Below are 19,021 nucleotides of genomic sequence, written 5' to 3'. Positions count from 1 at the left end.
TAACCGGGACTCCTGCACAAGTGCCGTGTAACCGGGGTTCCTGGATCTGTGGCCATGCAACAGGGACTCCTGGATCTGTGGTCGTGTACGGGGGCTCTTGTACCTTGGTAAATATACCTCGCTGTAATCCGGACTTTTTGATCAACCGGCACCACGCCGGTCCCGTCGGTGCCGGATAAAAAAGAGTTTCCTGATAGTTGTAACTTCTCAGTTCTGGTCCGGGATTCCCTACCTGCACCATTTCCCACAAGGTCCGACACGCAGCGGACTCCCAAGCCCCACGGACGCTACCCAGGAGTTGGCTGCGAAGAGTTACGTGGGGTGTCCGGGGTAACGCCCTCTCTCCGCCAGTGCGATCGGGAAGCGAGCGCGCGGCCGCGAACCTCCCGTCACCCCGGTGGCTCGGGGGGGGGGGGGGGGGGAAGACAAGATGGAACTCTACCAGGTGGCTCAACTGGTCAATGAGCTGATCGGAGAGTCACCGGGAGTCCCCAGGCTCGATCCTCGGAGAGTGCAGAGTTAGCCGGGGCCTGGCCAAAATCCTGCGGTGGGGGGAGGGGGGTCTGGGCAGGGAACGCGCTCTTTGAATAGAATCTTCATCACCCACCTCAACCGACATCTCATCTAAAGGACAGCAGCAGCCGAGAATAGCGAACCAGGGGGGCCAAGTCTAGATGAGGAGTTAAATGTCTGGTGCAGGGCCCAAACCCGTCCTGCGTCCCCCCGCCACAGTAACCTCCAGTGCTGCAAAAAATACCTAACCTCCGCAGAATGAGAAGCCAGCCAGTCCCAGAGACAGGCACATGGGCAGCGACACCTTTAGATGGTCCCACTCGGCGGAGTTATCACCTGTCCACACAGCCCCTGGAGAGAAACAACAGGGAGGAATCACAGCCTTGAAGGAATTAATACCGCGCTCGCCATGAAATCGCCAGCTACACTGACGTAATAAAACTCACTACACACTTGGTTTGAGCAGAAAGCAAGGCTTTAATCAACTTGTTTCAGAACATGGAGGCCTAGTTGTACTTCACTAGTTCCTTGTCTTACAAAATGTCCCTGGTAAGCTGGGCCAACGTCCGAGTATTTATACTCCTTGGACGGCGCCACCAGCTGGCCGTCCAGTGTTATTTCATAGGTAGTTTCTCGATGATGAGATTAATGACATACACCATTGCGCATTGCGGGGGACAGTGCAGCGTAGAGCAGGAACCCCCAGCTTACAGCACTGCGCCATCATACCGACCATTCAAAGTTCACTCGCTCCTTGCTCCCTGAAGTTTTTGAGCCCCTTTAGTGTTGATCAAGGCGAGGGCTGGTCTATCCTGGAGCCTTGGGCTCTCGGTGCGACGATCAAGCACTCACGGTCACAGACAGCACGCACTCCCTTTCTTCTAGCCCAACAATAAGCCTCAACTCAACCCTGCGGTGAGCAACCCCATACCCCACTGATAGATTATTCCTCCCAACCCCCACCAGCCTTCCTCGCAACCACAGAGCGAGATTAGATCGAATGTACTGCACAGGAACAGGCCACTCAGCCCAAGTGGTCCATGTCGGTGACTGTGCTCCACACGAGCCTCCTCCCATCCCATAAACATATCCTTCGATTCCTTTCTCCCTCGTGTGTTTAGCTACAGCTTCCCCTTAAATGCATCTACGCGCTTCACCTCAACCATTCCATGTCCCACTTAATTCTGGTCTCCCCCACAAGTGGAAACATCTTCTCTACGTCGACCCTATCGAACTCTTCATAATGTTAAAGACCTCGATCAGGTCACCCCACAGCCTCCTCTTTTCTAGAGAAAAGAGCCCCGGCCTGTTCAATCTTTCCTGATAGTTAGAATCTCTCAGTTCTGGTATCAACCTTGTAAATCTTTTTTTTGCACCCACTCCAGTGCCTCAATATCCTTTTTATAATATGGAGACCAGAACTGTGCACAGTGACTCCAAGTGTGGGATATGGAGACCAGAACTGTGCACAGTAGCTCCAAGTGTGGGATATGGAGACCAGAACTGTGCACAGTGACTCCAAGTGTGGGATATGGAGACCAGAACTGTGCACAGTAACTCCAAGTGTAGGATATGGAGACCAGAACTGTGCACAGTAACTCCAAGTGTGGGATATGGAGACCAGAACTGTGCACAGTAACTCCAAGTGTGGGATATGGAGACCAGAACTGTGCACAGTAACTCGAAGTGTGGGATATGGAGACCAGAACTGTGCACAGTAACTCGAAGTGTGGGATATAGAGACTAGAACTGTGCACAGTAACTCCAAGTGTGGGATATGGAGACCAGAACTGTGTGCAGTAACTCCAAATGTGGGATATGGAGACCAGAACTGTGCACAGTGACTCCAAATGTGAGATATGGAGACCAGAACTGTGCACAGTGACTCCAAGTGTGGTCTAACCAAGGTTCGATACAAGTTTAACACAACTTCTCTGCTTTTCAATTCTATCCCTCTAGAAATGAACCCCAGTGCTTTGTTTGTATTTTTTATGGCCTTGTTAACGTGAGTTAATGATTCCTAGATTCCTTTGCTCCTCCACCCTCTCAAGACTCTCATTTCCCATGGAGTATATGGTCACTTTTGCCCGATTTCACTTGGGTTAGAGCCTCTTACTTGCTGGCGGAGTGGAGGAGCTTTCATGCGGTCGGTTTGAGCTGGGCTTTCGACCCAGAATCGAGGTGCGCGGCGCACAAGCTCTAACCCTCCTCTCCCTCTGCGCACATCAGCCATCCCCTCAGGCTGGTGGGGGATAACAGTGCACCCTGTAGGCTGTACTCTAGCGAGGAAACAAAAAGCACAGCCGCTTACCATAACGCTGGGATCCAGCGAAAAACCCTCTCGTGAGGACAAACGGCCTCTCTGTGCCCCCGGAGCGCTGGATCTGGCCCTCAGCCGTAGCCATTTGCTGCAAAAACAAGCAGAGGTTAAAGGCATCATTCCTTGACAAAAGGCCACCCACTATTCATATTCTGCAATATGGCCATGAGAACAGGAGGAGGCCATTCAGCCCCTCGAGCCTGTTACACACCAACAGGAGGAGGCCATTCAGCCCCTCGAGCCTGTTACACAGGAACAGGAGGAGGCCATTCAGCCCCTCGAGCCTGTTACACAGGAACAGGAGGAGGCCATTCAGCCCCTCGAGCCTGTTCCGCCATTCACGGCTGACCTGGGCCTCAACCCATTTTTCCCGCCTTAGCTGGATATCCCTCGATACCCTCGCTCAACAAAAATCTCTCCATCTCAGTTCTGGAAATTTCCAATTGACCCCCAGCCTCGACAGCTTTTTGGGGGCGAGAGTTCCAGATTTCCACCACCCTTTGTGTGGAGAAGTGCTTCCTGACATCACCCCTGAACGGCCTGGCTCTAATTTGAAGGTTCTGCCCCCTTGTTCTGGACTCCCCCCACCAGAGGAAATAGTTTCTCTCTCTCGACCCGATCGAATCCTTTAATCATCTTCAACACCTCGATTAGATCACCCCTTAATCTTCTAAACTCCAGGGAATACAAGCCCAGTCTGTGCAACCTGTCCTCGTAATTTAACCCCTTTAGCCCCGGTGTCGTTCTGGTGAATCTGCGCTGCCCCCCCTCCGAGGCCAAGATATCCATCCCGAGGCGCGGGGCCCAGAATTGAACACAGTTACTCCAAGATGGAGTCCAACGAAAGCTCTGTACAGCTGGAGCATTACTTTCTTCCTAATACAGCAGTCATTATATACAGAGGACAGCTCGCAACAAAGATCAGAAAACACCGCACCGGGACAGAGTGGCTGGAATCTCCCACGACGCACCCTAAACACTGACCCCCCGCACCGACCGCCATCAGAGGCTGATGGAGCTGCTCGCCTGGTCGGTATCTCCAGGCTTTACTTCCTGCGCTTGGGGCAATGGCAAACATGCGCTCTGTTCAAAGTGGATACGGCAGGCTGGCTCCGCGCATCATAGAAACATGAGTCGGCCCTTCGAGCCTGCTCCGCCATTCAATATGATCATGGCTGATCCTCGATCTCAATACCATATTCCCGCTCTCTCCCCATACCCCTTGATGCCTTTTGTGTCTAGAAATCTATCTATCTCCTTCTTAAATGTATTCAGTGACTTGGCCTCCACAGCCGTGTGTGGTAGAGAATTCCACAGGTTCACCACCCTCTGAGTGAAGACATTTCTCCTCATCTCAGTCCTAACTGTCCTACCCCGTATCCTGAGACTGTGACCCCTCGTTCTAGACCCCCCAGCCAGGGGGAAACATCCTCCCTGCATCCAGTCTGTCTAGCCCTGTCAGAATTTTACACGTTTCAATGAGATCCCCTCTCATTCTTCTAAACTCGTGAATACAGGCCTAGTCGACCCAATCTCTCCTCATACGACAGTCCTGCCATCCCAGGAATCAGTCTGGTGAACCTTCACTGCACTCAGGTACCAGTGCGTTCCCACCAATCGACTCATCAAATTTCACATTAAAAAAATTCATTTTTGGGATGTGGGCGTCGCTGGCAAGGCCCAGCATTTATTGCCCATCCCTAATTGCCCCTTGAGAAGGTGGTGGTGAGCCGCCTTCTTGAACCGCTGCAGTCCGTGTGGTGAAGGTGCTCCCACAGTGCTGTTAGGGAGGGAGTTCCAGGATTTTGACCCAGTGACGATGAAGGAACGGCCGATATATTTCTAGGTCAGGATGGTGTGTGACTTGGAGGGGAACTTGGAGGTGGTGGTGTTCCCGTGCGCCTACTGCCCTTGTCCTTCTAGGTGGAAGAGGTCGTGGGTTTGGGAGGTGCTGCCGAAGAAGCCTTGGCGAGTTGCTGCAGTGCATCTTGTAGATGGTCCACACTGCAGCCACGGTGCGCTGGTGGTGGAGGGAGTGAATGTTTAAGGTGGTGGATGGGTTGCCAATCAAGCGGGCTGCTTTGTCCTGGATGGTGTCGAGCTTCTTGAGTGTTGTTGGAGCTGCACTCATCCAGGCAAGTGGAGAGTATTCCATCACACTCCTTACTTGTGCCTTGTAGATGGTGGAAAGGCTTTGGGGAGTTAGGAGGTGAGACACTCGCCACAGAATACCCAGCCTCTGACCTGCTCTTGTTGCTGGTTCTGTATGGGCAAAATATTCCAGAAATGTGTACAAAATAAAAACATAGGCTCAAAGGGCAAGTTACCCTCTGCTTCGAGAGCGGCTTCCACAGGGTTCGTTCTTCAGGTAGCCCCCCACCCAGGTACTCACCACATAGAAGGCGTAAAGGTTGTGAATGTCCCGGTGCTCCCAGCCGCCCAGGTGCACAGCGTCCTTGTGCATGGTGACCTCCGGCCCGTTGAACACCGAGGGCTCGTTCATATCATTCCAGGTGTAGAGATTGTCCAGGGACCCCTACAGCGCGAGTCAGGAAAACAAGAAATGAGGAGTTACCAGGAGGTTGGGATCGTTCAAAGCAGACTGTAACATTCTAATGGAGGAGTGATCATAGAATTGTATCGTACAGCACAGGAGGAGGCCGCTCGACCCATCGTGCCTGTCGGAGGGGCAGTACCGAGGGAGCGCCGCACTGTCGGAGGGGCAGTACCGAGGGAGCGCCGCACTGTCGGAGGGGCAGTACCGAGGGAGCGCCGCACTGTCGGAGGGGCAGTACCGAGGGAGCGCCGCACTGTCGGAGGGGCAGTACCGAGGGAGCGCCGCACTGTCGGAGGGGCAGTACCGAGGGAGCGCCGCACTGTCGGAGGGGCAGTACCGAGGGAGCGCCGCACTGTCGGAGGGGCAGTACCGAGGGAGCGCCGCACTGTCGGAGGGACAGGACCGAGGGAGCGGCGCACTGTCGGAGGGACAGGACTGAGGGAGCGGCGCACTGTCGGAGGGACAGGACCGAGGGAGCGGCGCACTGTCGGAGGGACAGGACTGAGGGAGCGGCGCACTGTCGGAGGGACAGGACTGAGGGAGCGGCGCACTGTCGGAGGGGCGGTACAGAAGGAGCGCCGCACTGTCGGAGGGGCGGTACAGAGGGAGCGCCGCACTGTCGGAGGGGCAGTACTGAGGGAACGCCGCACTGTCGGAGGGACAGGACTGAGGGAGCGCCGCACTGTCGGAGGGACAGGACTGAGGGAGCGGCGCACTGTCGGAGGGACAGGACTGAGGGAGCGGCGCACTGTCGGAGGGGCGGTACAGAGGGAGCGCCGCACTGTCGGAGGGGCAGTACTGAGGGAGCGCCGCACTGTCGGAGGGGCAGTACTGAGGGAGCGCCGCACTGTCGGAGGGGCGGTACAGAGGGAGCGCCGCACTGTCGGAGGGACAGGACTGAGGGAGCGCCGCACTGTCGGAGGGGCAGTACTGAGGGAGCGCCGCACTGTCGGAGGGGCAGTACTGAGGGAGCGCCGCAATGTCAGAGGTGCCGTTAAACCCAGACCCCGTCTGCTCTCTCAGGTGGACGTAAAAGATCCCACAGCACTACTGAGAGAAGAGCAGGGGAGTTCTCCCCGGTGTCCTGGGGCCAATGTTTATCCCTCAACCAATATCAAAAAAAGATGATCTGGGTCATTATCACATTGCTGTTTGTGGGAGCTTGCTGTGCGCAAATTGGCCGCCGCGTTTCCCACATTACAACAGTGAGCACACTTGTACTTCATTGGCTGTGATGGATGTCCCGAGGTGATGAAAGGCGCTGTCTGCACAAGACGAGAAACAGCAGCGCTGGAATAGAATACTCCCCCCCCCACCCCACCTTCCTTTTGCACCCAGCGTGAGCAAGAACCGGAGTTCCAGTGTCGCCTGTGTTGAAGGACGACTCGGCTGTCGAGTGAAGCCATTTCTGGTCGGCCCCAGTGAGACATAACCTGCATCTGGTGGTGAAACACAGGCCAATTCCGGACCTGGGAATTCTTTTCCACAGGTCAGACTAATATTGGACCATGCCAGCGTCGGTAGCCCTCGCCCCGCCCCCCCCAGATACAAGCTCGGCCCCCAGCAGTGCAAGGGCAGCGTGCTGCTGACCCACTGCCCCGCTCAGTGCCCCCAAACCCACTCGGCGGTTGTAACTGACCTCGTATTCATCGTAGGCGAACATGCTGGCCCACCAAGATCGCATCTCAGGGTTGGTGAAGTCGGGATACCCGGCAGAGCCTAGGACAAGCAGACAAGCATTGAACTGGTGGGGTTAACTTGGTCACCGCACACAGGTCGACATGGATTCACACCATCTACAAAACCCAGCAGCAGCAGCAATCAGCACGTCTAAAAGAAAAGCAGAGCCCCTCGAGTCGCCACAAACCTCCTGGTAATCCAAACTCCACAGGCGCTCACGGCAAGATAAAGAAATGGTTGGAAGATGTAACTTGGTGAGTGGCGTCAAGATAGTTAGAGGTGAAGTTGTAAATGAGCTAGAGGGCCAACAGAGCGAACATTATTCACAACACCATAACTGGAGCAGAGAGATGGTCGAGTGCCCTGGTCAGACCTCACCGAGCTACAAGGAGGTGGTCCATGGGAACAGCCAGGATCCTCCAGACTCCGACTATTCCAACACTCTCCTGGTCGGCCTCCCACTCTCGGTGAACTTACAGCTCATCCCAAACTCTGCTGCCCCGTGTCCTAACTCACAGCGAGTCCCGTTCACCCATCACCCCCTGTGCTCGCTGACCTACATTGGCTCCCAGTCCAGCAACGCCTCGATTTTAAAAATTCTCATCCTGGTGTTCAAATCCCTCCATGGCCTCCTCGCCACCTCCCCCCCCTATCTCTGTAACCTCCTCCAGCCCCTACAACCCTCCCTATCTCTGTAACCTCCTCCAGCCCCTACACCCCTCCCTATCTCTGTAACCTCCTCCAGCCCCTACAACCCTCCCTATCTCTGTAACCTCCTCCAGCCCCTACAACCCTCCCTATCTCTGTAACCTCCTCCAGCTCTACAACCCTCCCTATCTCTATAACCTCCTCCAGCCCTTACAACCCTCCTTATCTCTGTAACCTCCTCCAGCCCCTACAACCCTATCTCTGTAACCTCCTCCAGCCCTTACACCCCTCCCTATCTCTGTAACCTCCTCCAGCCCTACAACCCTCCCTATCTCTGTAACCTCCTCCAGCCCCTACACCCCTCCCTATCTCTGTAACCTCCACCAGCCCCTACAACCCTCCCTATCTCTGTAACCTCCTCCAGCCCCCTACAGCCTTCCCTATCTCTGTAACCTCCTCCAGCCCCTACAACCCTCCCTATCTCTGTAACCTCCTCCAGCCCTCCCTATCTCTGTAACCTCCTCCAGCCCTCCCTATCTCTGTAACTTCCGCCAGCCCCTACAACCCTCCCTATCTCTGTAACCTCCTCCAATCCCTACAACCCTCCCTATCTCTGTAACCTCCTCCAGCCCCTACAACCCTCCCTATCTCTGTAACCTCCTCCAGCCCCTACAACCCTCCCTATCTCTGTAACCTCCTCCAGCCCCTACAACCCTCCCTATCTCTGTAACCTCCTCCAGCCCCTACAACCCTCCCTATCTCTGTAACCTCCTCCAGCTCTACAACCCTCCCTATCTCTATAACCTCCTCCAGCCCTTACAACCCTCCTTATCTCTGTAACCTCCTCCAGCCCCTACAACCCTATCTCTGTAACCTCCTCCAGCCCTTACACCCCTCCCTATCTCTGTAACCTCCTCCAGCCCTACAACCCTCCCTATCTCTGTAACCTCCTCCAGCCCTACAACCCTCCCTATCTCTGTAACCTCCTCCAGCCCTACAACCCTCCCTATCTCTGTAACCTCCTCCAGCCCCTACAACCCTCCGTCTCTGTAACCTCCTCCAGCCCCTACACCCCTCCCTATCTCTGTAACCTCCACCAGCCCCTACAACCCTCCCTATCTCTGTAACCTCCTCCAGCCCCCTACAGCCTTCCCTATCTCTGTAACCTCCTCCAGCCCCTACAACCCTCCCTATCTCTGTAACCTCCTCCAGCCCCTACAACCCTCCCTATCTCTGTAACCTCCTACACCCCTCCCTATCTCTGTAACTTCCTCCAGCCCCTACAACCCTCCCTATCTCTGTAACCTCCTCCAGCCCCTACAACCCTCCCTATCTCTGTAACCTCCTCCAATCCCTACAACCTTCCCTATCTCTGTAACCTCCTCCAGCCCCTACAACCCTCCCTATCTCTGTAACCTCCTCCAGCCCCTACAACCCTCCCTATCTCTGTAACCTCCTCCAATCCCTACAACCCTCCCTATCTCTGTAACCTCCTCCAGCCCCTACAACCCTCCCTATCTCTGTAACCTCCTCCAGCCCCTACAACCCTCCCTATCTCTGTAACCTCCTCCAGCCCCTACAACCCTCCCTATCTCTGCAACCACCTCCAGCCCTACAACCCTCCCTATCTCTGCAACCACCTCCAGCCCTACAACCCTCCGAGATCTCTGCGCTCCTCCAATTCTGTCCTGTTGCGCATCCCCTAATTCCCATCGCTCCACCATTGGCGGCCGTGTCTTCAGTCTAGAACTCCCTCCCTAATCCTCTCCGCCTCTCTCTCCTCCTTTAAGAGGCTCCTTAACCAAGACTGTCCTAATATCTCATGTGACTCGGTGTCAAATTCTGTCTGATTTACGCTCCTGTGAAGCGCCCTGGGAACGTTTCACTACATTAAAGGCGCTGTGTAAATGCAAGGTGTTGTTGAGGTACTGATCTCTAGCATCTGGGGACTGAGTCATCAGGAAGGACTGGAGAAGCTTGAAAAGGCAGGAGTCAACAGGAACCAGAGCTTGAATGCAAGGCCGGAAAAGGTGTAGAAAAGGTTACCGCGAACTCTCCATTACCTGGCCAACACCAGCCTTCATAATCGCTGCCATCCTTCGTCTTAACGTAGAGGTTTTTGGATTGTAAGGCGTTGTGAATCCTGTAGCCACTGTCGATCTTAATGTGGGGGTCGACGATACTGACCATCTAGAGGGGGGGCGGGGGGGGGGAGACCCGGAGTTAGTAATCTGGAAGCGGCGAAGCTATCCAAAGAAAATTTTGTAATTCATGCTTTTTGTTCCGTTACCTTCCGCTTCTTGGCAGCCAGGCTTTGCAGCATTTCCTTGGGATTTGGGAACTTGTTGGGATCCCAGGTGAAGTACCGCTTCCCGTCCGTGTGCTCGATGTCCAGCCAGATGACGTCGTATGGGATGTCTTGCTCGTCGAAGCCGGCGTCCACGCTCCGCACGTCATCCTCGTCGTTGTAATTCCAGCGGCACTGGTGGTAGCCAATAGCGAAGAGCGGGGGCAGGGCCTGCGTGCCTGGAGAGGGGGGGGGGGGGGTGGGCGGGGAGGGGAAAACAGCAACGGCAATCAGGAGCCCGGCCACTGGGATTCAGCCATCTCCCTCAAGAGTGCAGACTCACTGAATCATACTCAGAGTCATAGAAAGAGGCCCTTCGGCCCATCGTGCCTGTACTAGCTCTGTGGAGTGAGTCAGCAGACACTCCACTCGGACTGAGCTTTAGACGGCACAATCTAATATATGGCAATATGAACCAAATGGTACAATTTTAAAGGGGGTGCAGGAACAGAGAGACCTGGGGGTGTAGGTACACAAATCTTTGAAGGTGGCCGGACAAGTTGAGAAAGCGGTTAAAAAAAGTGTTGCTGGGATTTATAAATAGAGGCACAAAAACAAGGAGGTTATGCTGAACCTTTATAGAACACAGGGTTAGGCCCCAGCTGGAGTATTGTGTCCGATTCTGGGCGCCGCACTTTAGGAAGGATGTCGAGGCCTTGGAGAGGGTGCGGAGGAGATTTACAAGAATGGTCCCGGGGATGAGGGACTTCAGTGATGTGGAGAGACTGGAGGAGCTGGGATTGTTCTCCTTAGAGCAGAGAAGGTTAAGGGGAGATTTAATAGAGGTGTTCAAAATCACGAGGGGTTTTGATGGAGTAAATAAGGAGAAAGTGTTTCCAGTGGCAGGAGGGTCGGTAACCAGAGGACACAGATTGAAGATAATCGGTAAAAGAACCAGAGTGGAGATGAGGAGAATGTTTTTTCACAGCGAGTTGTTGTGATCTGGAATGCGCTGCCTGAAAGGGCGGTGGGAGCAGATTCAATAGTAACTTTCAAAAGGGAATTGGAGAAATACTGGAAAAGGAGAAATGTGCAGGGCTGTGGGGAGAGAGCAGGGGGGAGTGGGACTAATTGGAGAGCTCTTTCAAAGAGCCGGCACAGGCACGACGGGCCGAATGGCCTCCTCCTGTGCTGGGAGAGTCTGCGAACCTCTCCCGATTGTTGAGGCTAACATAAAAGCGCACGGCCTGGTATAGGAGGTGGGGAAACCACATTGGGCCCAAGTCGCCAGACCCATTTCCTCTGGTGGTGGGGGGGGGGGGGGGGGGAGTCCAGAACAAGGGGGCATAACCTTAAAATTAGAGCCAGGCCGTTCAGGGGTTGATGTCAGGAAGCACTTCTTCACACAAAGGGTGGCGGAACAGGCTGGAGGGGCTGAATGGCCTCCTCTTGTTCCCATGACAGTGACTGACACAGATTGCATGTCGGTAACCCACCCTCAACGTTATATATTCTCCCCCCCCCCCCCCCCAGTCTATTGCAGGCGTTGGGGCGCATCAGGATCCCCGCCTTTGCGGCAAACTCCTGCGCGAGGTACCTGTGAGCGAGGCGTACTGCTTGAAGATGTCAAACGGAGACGGACCGAGGAGCACGAAAACATCGATGATTCCGCTCTCCGAGATCCAGCGGACGTCAGTCTGCGGAATTTCATTCGCCCCCTGCACATAATCGAGCATCTTCCCAAACAAGGTCTGCGAAGAGATTGGGTTTGGTTAGTTCACAGGGACTGAAAACCTCACAAAGCACAAAACCCGCACCAATCTCAGCACCGGTGGAGGGGGCGGGCGGGGAATTATTTCTGCACCTTCCCTCCCCCAAACTGAAAATTCTTCACTTAAAATCTCGCAAAGTTCACACTCGGGAAGCCTGACCATCCTCGGGAATTTCCACCATTGACGGACAGAGGCACGTTGTACTGCACTGGAGGCAACCGGCCGGTGGGGTCAGGATTAGGTTCCACCATCTCCGCTGGCCTCAAAAATCGGACTCGCGCATCTCCTCCGCAACCGCCTCTCGAGAAACTCTTCCTTGCCTCTTGACTCTCGGTCAGGAGTGCAATCAGGAGGCACTTTCCCCGCAGAGGGTGGCGGAAATGCAAAATTCTCTCCCAGAAAAGGCTGTGGACGCTGGAGCTTCCGGCACGGAGATCGACAGGTTTTTGTTGGGCAAGTGCGTCAAGGGTTAGGTCAGCCGTGATCTAACTGCATGGCGGAGCAGGCTCGAGGGGCTGAAGGGCCTCCTCCTGTTCCTGTGTTAAGAAGCCCCATATGGGGAAACTCTCCAGCACCTCTATCCTTGGGAGGACAAAGGAAACCCAGGTGAACCGTTCCTCATTCCTAACCTCCAACCCTCTGCACTCTGTTATTTAAACTATTAGTGATCCGGCAAACTTTCTTTCCTCGATCACCTTAATCTCCAAGTCGTCATCATCTTCTTAGGCAGTCCCTGGGAACCGAGGATGACTTGCTTCCACACTAACAATGAGTTCTCAGGTGACTGATGAGTCCAATGCGGGATCTACAGTCTCTGTCACAGGTGGGGCAGATGGTGGTTGAAGGGGCGGGTGGGTGGGGTGCTTGGGTTGACGTGCACTCCTTGCGCTTGGCTTCCGCTTGCTCCCGGCGAAGAGACTCAAGGTGTTCGGTGCCTTCCCGGATGCTTCTCCTCCACTTTGTGTGGTCTTGGGCCAGGGATTCCCAGGCGTCGGTGGGGATGTTGCACTTTTTCCAAGGAGGCTTTGAGGGTGTCCTTGAAGCGTTTCCTCTGCCCACCTGGGGCTCTCTTGCCGTGCCGGAGCTCTGAGTAGAGCGCTTGTTTTGGGAGTCTCGTATTGGGCATGCGGACAATGTGACCCATCCATCGGAGCTGATTGAGCGTGGTCAGAGCTTCGATGCTGGGGATGTTGGCCTGAGTGAGAACACGGACGTTGGTGCGCCAATCCTGCCAAAGGATTTGTAGGATCTTGCGGAGGCAGCGTTGGTGGTACCTCTCCAGTGTTTTAAGGTGCCTGCTGTACATGGTCCATCTCCAAGTAGACAGTCCCACACATTCCTTATATTTCCTGTGTGTCGACTGAAGAGAGTCTCCTGCACTGACCTTTCTTTCCCAGAGCCCCAGTGATATACCTATCAATTCCTCCAATAAAAGGCGAAGAGTTACGAAGGTGACTAAAGGTTTTTATTGACTAAATAACAGAGCCCACTCTCGTGGGTGATCCGATCCAAGCAGGAGGAATACCAGCCAGTCGCTCACCTTTATACCTGGCCTGGTGGGTGGAGCCAAGGCGGAGTCGGCAGTGGTCATCCCAGGTATAGCAGTGTGGCAAGAGGCGACCTCGTACCGTGATACAATAGTGGTCAGTGATACAGTTATAACGAACAGTGGTGAACAGTGCTAACTACTAACAGTGATACGATAGTGAACGTGGTTTACCACATTCACCCCTTGTTTAGAATTAAGTCTGGCGGGGTGAAGTGTACTACCAATTCTGGTAGGTCAGTCTGTCCGGAGGCTTCGTAAGCCTCTCCGATCGCCGCAGCGGTGGTGTTGCCTTATCCGGTGCTGGTGCCTTATCCGGTGTTGATGCTGGTGTTTGCGTGGTCGGCGAGGGCTCGTGGGGTTCCGGCATGCCGTCTACCTGGGCTGAGGGTGGGGGGGGTGGTGGCGGTGTTTCCGGATCGGCTGAGGGTGCGAGGTCTCGTAGGGAGACAGTGTCCTCCCGCCCGTCTGGGTACGCCACGTAGGCGTACTGGGGGTTGGCGTGCAGGAGGTTCACCCTCTCGACCAGGGGGTCCGTTTTATGGGTCCTCACGTGTTTCCGCAGCCAGACCGGCCCCGGGGCGGTCAGCCAGGTTGGTAGAGTGGTTCCCGTAGTCGACTTCCTGGGGAAAACGAACATTCGTTCATGGGGGGTGGTGTTAGTGGCCGTGCAAAGTAATGACCGGATGGAGTGCAGCGCTGTCGGGAGGACTTCTTGCCAGCGGGAGGTTGGGAGGCCCTTAGACTTTAAGGCTAAGAGGACGGCCTTCCATACCGTCGCGTTCTCTCTTTCCACCTGACCGTTACCTCTGGGGTTGTAGCTGGTGGTCCTGCTTGCTGCAATACCTCTCTCTAGGAGGAATTGCCGGAGTTCCTCGCTCATGAAGGAGGAGCCCCGGTCGCTGTGTATATAGTTCGGGAACCCGAACAAGGCGAAGAGGGCATTCAGGCACTTAATGACCGTGCTACTGGTCATGTCGGGGCAGGGGAAGGCAAAGGGGAAACGGGAGTACTCATCAACGATGTTGAGGAAGTACACATTACGGTCAGAGGACGGGAGGGGCCCCTTAAAGTCGATGCTCAGGCGCTCGAAGGGGCGGGTGGCCTTGATCAGGCTTGCTCGGTCCGGCCTATAGAAGTGCGGTTTGCACTCCGCACAGGTCTGGCAGTTCCTGGTCATGGTCCTGACCTCCTCGATGGAGTAGGTCAGGTTGCGGGCCTTAATGAAATGGTAGAGTCTGGTGACTCCGGGGTGGCAGAGCTGGTCGTGGAGGGTCTGAAGCCTATCGATATGCGCGCTGGCGCATGTCATTCGTGAAAGGGCATCAGGGGATTCGTTCAGCTTGCCTGGCCGGTACAAGATCTCATAATCGTAGGTGGAGAGCTCGATTCTCCATCTCAAAATCTTGTCATTCTTGATTTTGCCCTTCAGCTTGTTATTAAACATGAAAGCCACCGAACGCTGGTCGGTGAGGAGGGTAAATCGTTTGCCTGCCAGGTAGTGCCTCCAGCGCCGTACTGCCTCCACGATCGCCTGGGCCTCTTTCTCGACCGACGAATGTCGGATCTCGGGGCCCTGTAGGGTCCTTGAGAAGAAGGCCACTGGCCTCCCCTCCTGGTTTAGGGTGGCGGCTAAGGCGAAGTCAGATGCGTCGCTCTCCACCTGAAAGGGGATGGACTCGTCCACTGCGTGCATCGTGGCCTTGGCTATGTCTCCCTTAATGAGGGAGAAGGCCGCGCACGCCTCCTCCGTGAGGGGGAAGGAAGTGGCTTTCAGGAGGGGTCTGGCTTTGTCCGCGTAATTGGGTACCCATTGGGCATAGTAGGCGAAAAGCCCCAGGGTTCTCCTAAGTGCTTTAGGGCAGTGGGGGAGGGGTAGCTCCATGAGGGGGCGCATTCTTTCTGGGTCGGGGCCGATGATTCCGTTCTCCACTACGCAGCCGAGGATGGCAAGGCGCGTGGTGTTAAACACGCATTTCTCCTTATTGTAGGTGAGGTTCAGCCGTTGGGCCGTACGGAGGAATTTCTCCAGATTCGCGTCATGTTCCTGCCGGTCGCGGCCGCAGATAGTGACGTTATCTAGGTAGGGGAATGTAGCCTGCAGTTCGTTCTGGTCAACCATCTGGTCCATCTCCCTTTGGAAGACCGAGACCCCATTAGTGACACCGAAGGGGACCCTAAGGAAGTGGTATAGGCGCCCATTCGCCTCGAAGGCGGTATACTGGCGGTCCTCAGGGTGGATAGGGAGTTGGTGGTAGGCCGACTTCAGGTCGATGGTCGAGAATACTTTATACTGTGCAATCTGATTGACCATGTCAGATATGCGGGGGAGGGGGTATGCGTCCAGCTGGGTATATCTGTTTATGGTCTGGCTGTAGTCGATGACCAGGCGGTTTTTATCGCCGGTCTTTACGACTACGACCTGGGCACGCCAGGGGCTGCTGCTCCCCTCGATAATGCCCTCTTTCAGGAGGCGCCGCACCTCAGAGCTAATGAAGGCTCTGTCCCCGGCGCTATACCGCCTGCTTTTGGTAGCGACGGGTTTGCAGTCAGGGGTAAGGTTAGCAAACAGAGAGGGTGGCGGGACCTTGAGGGTGGAGAGGCTGCAGGTGTTACGCGGTGGGCGGTTTAACGTTTGCTGGTTGTTGACTGTGAGTGGGGGGAGGGGTCCACCGTATGCTAGGGTTACGCTTTGGAGGTGGGATTGGAAGTCCAGCCCTAGTAGGACGGCAGCGCAGAGATGGGGGAGGACGAGGAGTTTAAAGTTTTTATACTCCGTGCCCTTAACCGACAGGGTCACGACACAGTAGCCGCTGATGTCCGTGGCGTGGGACCTCGATGCCATCGAGATTCGGCTGCGCGTTGGTAGGACAGAGAGGGAGTAGTGGCTCACCGTGTCTGGGTGGATGAAGCTCTCCGTGCTTCCGCTGTCGAACAGGCAGGTCGTGGCGTGGCCGTTCACTTTGATGTCCATCATTGACTTGGACAGATGGTGCGGGCGGGCTTGGTCCAGGGTGACGGAAGCTAGTGTGTAGCTGAGCGAGTCGTTGTCATCTGCGGGCGAGGCGGTCGGGCGTGGTGAGTAAAATGGCGTCTCCCACGAGGTAGGGCCCCATGAGGCACTATTGGGGTCGGTTGCCTTAATCAAAGATGGCCGCCCCCATGACTCATGTGTGGGGATGCTGGCCTCAGTTGCCCTAAACAAAGATGGCCGCCCCCATGACTCATGTGTGGGGATGCTGGCCTCAGTTGCCCTAAACGAAGATGGCCGCCCCCATAGTTCGCATGCGGCACTGCTGGCCTCTGAGGATCCGCTCCTGCAGGCCTTGGAGAAGTGGCCTTTCTTCAGGCAGGTTTTACATATGGAGTTCTTGGCTGGGCAGCGCGACCTCGGGTGCTTCTCCTGGCCACAAAAAAAACAGCCGGCGGCCCGATCGCGGATGCCCGATGTCGGGGCCGGTGCCGGGGGTGGCGGGGCCGGTCGGGTCCGGGACGCCGACGCAGAGGTAGGTCCCGGGGGCGGCGCTGGGAAGGGTGCTGTGGTAGGGGTCGGGCCCGAGTCCCAGGGTCGCGAGCAGTACCTGGTGAATGCTTCCTGATCTTGGTGGGCCACTTCCAGGGAGATAGCGAGGGCTTCAGCTTTTTCCATGCTGAGGTCTTTAGCTTCCAGCAGTCTTTGCCGTGAGTACTCGGACCGTAGGCCTTTCAGGAATGCGTCGCGGATATTATCTTCAGTATTTTCGGCTGCCGACACCGATTTAAACTCACAGTTCCTGGCGAGTGCATATAGCGCCTGTGAGAATTCGGCTACTGATTCTCCTGGCTGTTGCGGCCGTGATCTTAGGAGGTGCCTAGCGTACATGTAGTTTACCGGGGTCCGGTACTTCTGTTTCAGCAGGTTGATGGCGGTCTCGTAGGTAGTCATGTCCTCGATGAGAGTGTATACTCTCGGGCTCAGTTGTGCCTGCAGGACACTTAGTTTGGATGCCTGAGGGACGCTGGATTCTCTCAGGTATGATTCGAAGCAGACCAGCCAGTGTTTAAAGTCTGCGGCTGAGTTTGCTGCTCGTGGGTTCAGGTCCAGGTACGGCGGTCTGAGGGCTCGCAGCCAAGCTGGCTGGTGTGGCTGTGCTCCTGGGAGCTGCGCTGGTGGCTCCTCCGCCGGTTGTGACTCGTTGTCGGACATCATTAAATTTAGTCAATAAAATTGATATACCTATCAATTCCTCCAATAAAAGGCGAAGAGTTACGAAGGTGACTAAAGGTTTTTATTGACTAAATAACAGAGCCCACTCTCGTGGGTGATCCGATCCAAGCAGGAGGAATACCAGCCAGTCGCTCACCTTTATACCTGGCCTGGTGGGTGGAGCCAAGGCGGAGTCGGCAGTGGTCATCCCAGGTATAGCAGTGTGGCAAGAGGCGACCTCGTACCGTGATACAATAGTGGTCAGTGATACAGTTATAACGAACAGTGGTGAACAGTGCTAACTACTAACAGTGATACGATAGTGAACGTGGTTTACCACACCCAGTATTGTGCCAATCCCCCTCAAGCTTCCCTCCCTCCGACCATCTACAGTCTTGGAAACCCAAGTTTGATGTCACCCCATTACTACTTCCCAATTAATCCCGTCTTCTCCCCTACCCTTCTAGTATTCCGCACTGTGGGCCTCGGTTCATCGGCTGTGTTTCTCAATTTAAAAGATATATTCGAACTGGGCCTTCGAAATATCGGGGGGGAGGTACACCCGAGTTACGCACCAAGTTCACAGGGGCCGCTGACTGTGGAGGAGGGGGTTACCCACCTTGCCTGCCGTGTTGGAGCTGATGTCGACCCAAGTCTCCGCAGCATTGAGCCAGAAGATTCCCAGGGTCCGGCGGACGTTGTGGGCCAGCAGAAGAGGAACAGCCCCGTAGAGCGCCATGGGGTTAAATATCTCGTATTGGAACACATCGAGGTTGTACAGACGGTACGGGTCTCCGCCGCTGAGGAGGTAAACCGGACATCGAATTATAAACCACTTACACACACTATCTGAAATATGGCCCCAAGCGCGCGCTCTGCTACAAGTGGGAGCTACCAGCTGCAAACCCTTGTACACGCGAGGTTCCTGATCACAGGACGGTTAGGGAAAGAAAAGAGAAGGAACTTGCATTTATATAGCGCCTTTCTCGACCTCGGGACGTCCCAAAGCGCTTCACAGCCAATGAAGTACTTCTTTGAAGTGTCGTCACTGTTGTAATGTCGGAAATGTGGCAGCCAATTAGAACACACAGCAAGCTCCCACAAACAGCAATTACATGGGATGTACGGCACAGAAACAGGCCATTCGGCCCAACCAGTCCATGCCGGTGTTTATGCTCCACTCGAGCCTCCTCTCGTCTCTCCTCATCTAACTCTATCAGCATCACCCTCGATTCCCTTCTCCCTGTTTATCCAGCCTCCCCTTAAATCCATCGATACTATTCGCCTCAACCACTCCCTGTGGCAGCGAGTTCCACATTCTCACCACTCTCTGGGGAAAGAAGTTTCTCCTGAATTCCCTGTTGGATTTATTAGTGACGATCTTATATCGACGGCCTCTAGTTATGCTCTTCCCCACAAGTGGAAACACTCTCTCTGTATCCACTCGATCAAAACCTCTATTAGGTCACCCCTCTGCCTTCTTTTTTCAAGAGAAAAGAGACCCAGCCTGTT

General features: G+C 55.0%; 1 protein-coding gene across 2 annotated transcripts in view; it reads right to left on the bottom strand.

The window, feature by feature from the left end:
* LOC147093014 (neutral alpha-glucosidase AB-like) overlaps window positions 1-19,021 on the bottom strand; it is an 83,234-nt gene that overhangs the window by 12,031 nt on the left and 52,182 nt on the right. For both annotated transcript variants that reach the window (XM_085976347.1, XM_085976348.1), the window contains 8 exons: window positions 18,129-18,309; window positions 11,603-11,756; window positions 10,009-10,244; window positions 9,782-9,908; window positions 7,030-7,109; window positions 5,226-5,369; window positions 2,825-2,921; window positions 763-864 (listed from right to left, as the gene is read on the bottom strand). In XM_085976347.1, coding sequence (XP_085832473.1) covers window positions 763-864; window positions 2,825-2,921; window positions 5,226-5,369; window positions 7,030-7,109; window positions 9,782-9,908; window positions 10,009-10,244; window positions 11,603-11,756; window positions 18,129-18,309 — 1,121 coding nt within the window. The remainder of the gene's footprint in view (window positions 1-762; window positions 865-2,824; window positions 2,922-5,225; window positions 5,370-7,029; window positions 7,110-9,781; window positions 9,909-10,008; window positions 10,245-11,602; window positions 11,757-18,128; window positions 18,310-19,021) is intronic.

Source organism: Somniosus microcephalus, unplaced genomic scaffold, assembly GCF_052327205.1.
Source record: "Somniosus microcephalus isolate GS21.2 unplaced genomic scaffold, FLI_Smic_1.0 unresolved_chr2, whole genome shotgun sequence".
Lineage (NCBI taxonomy): Eukaryota > Metazoa > Chordata > Chondrichthyes > Squaliformes > Somniosidae > Somniosus > Somniosus microcephalus.
This window is presented reverse-complemented; position numbering and strand designations above follow the sequence as displayed.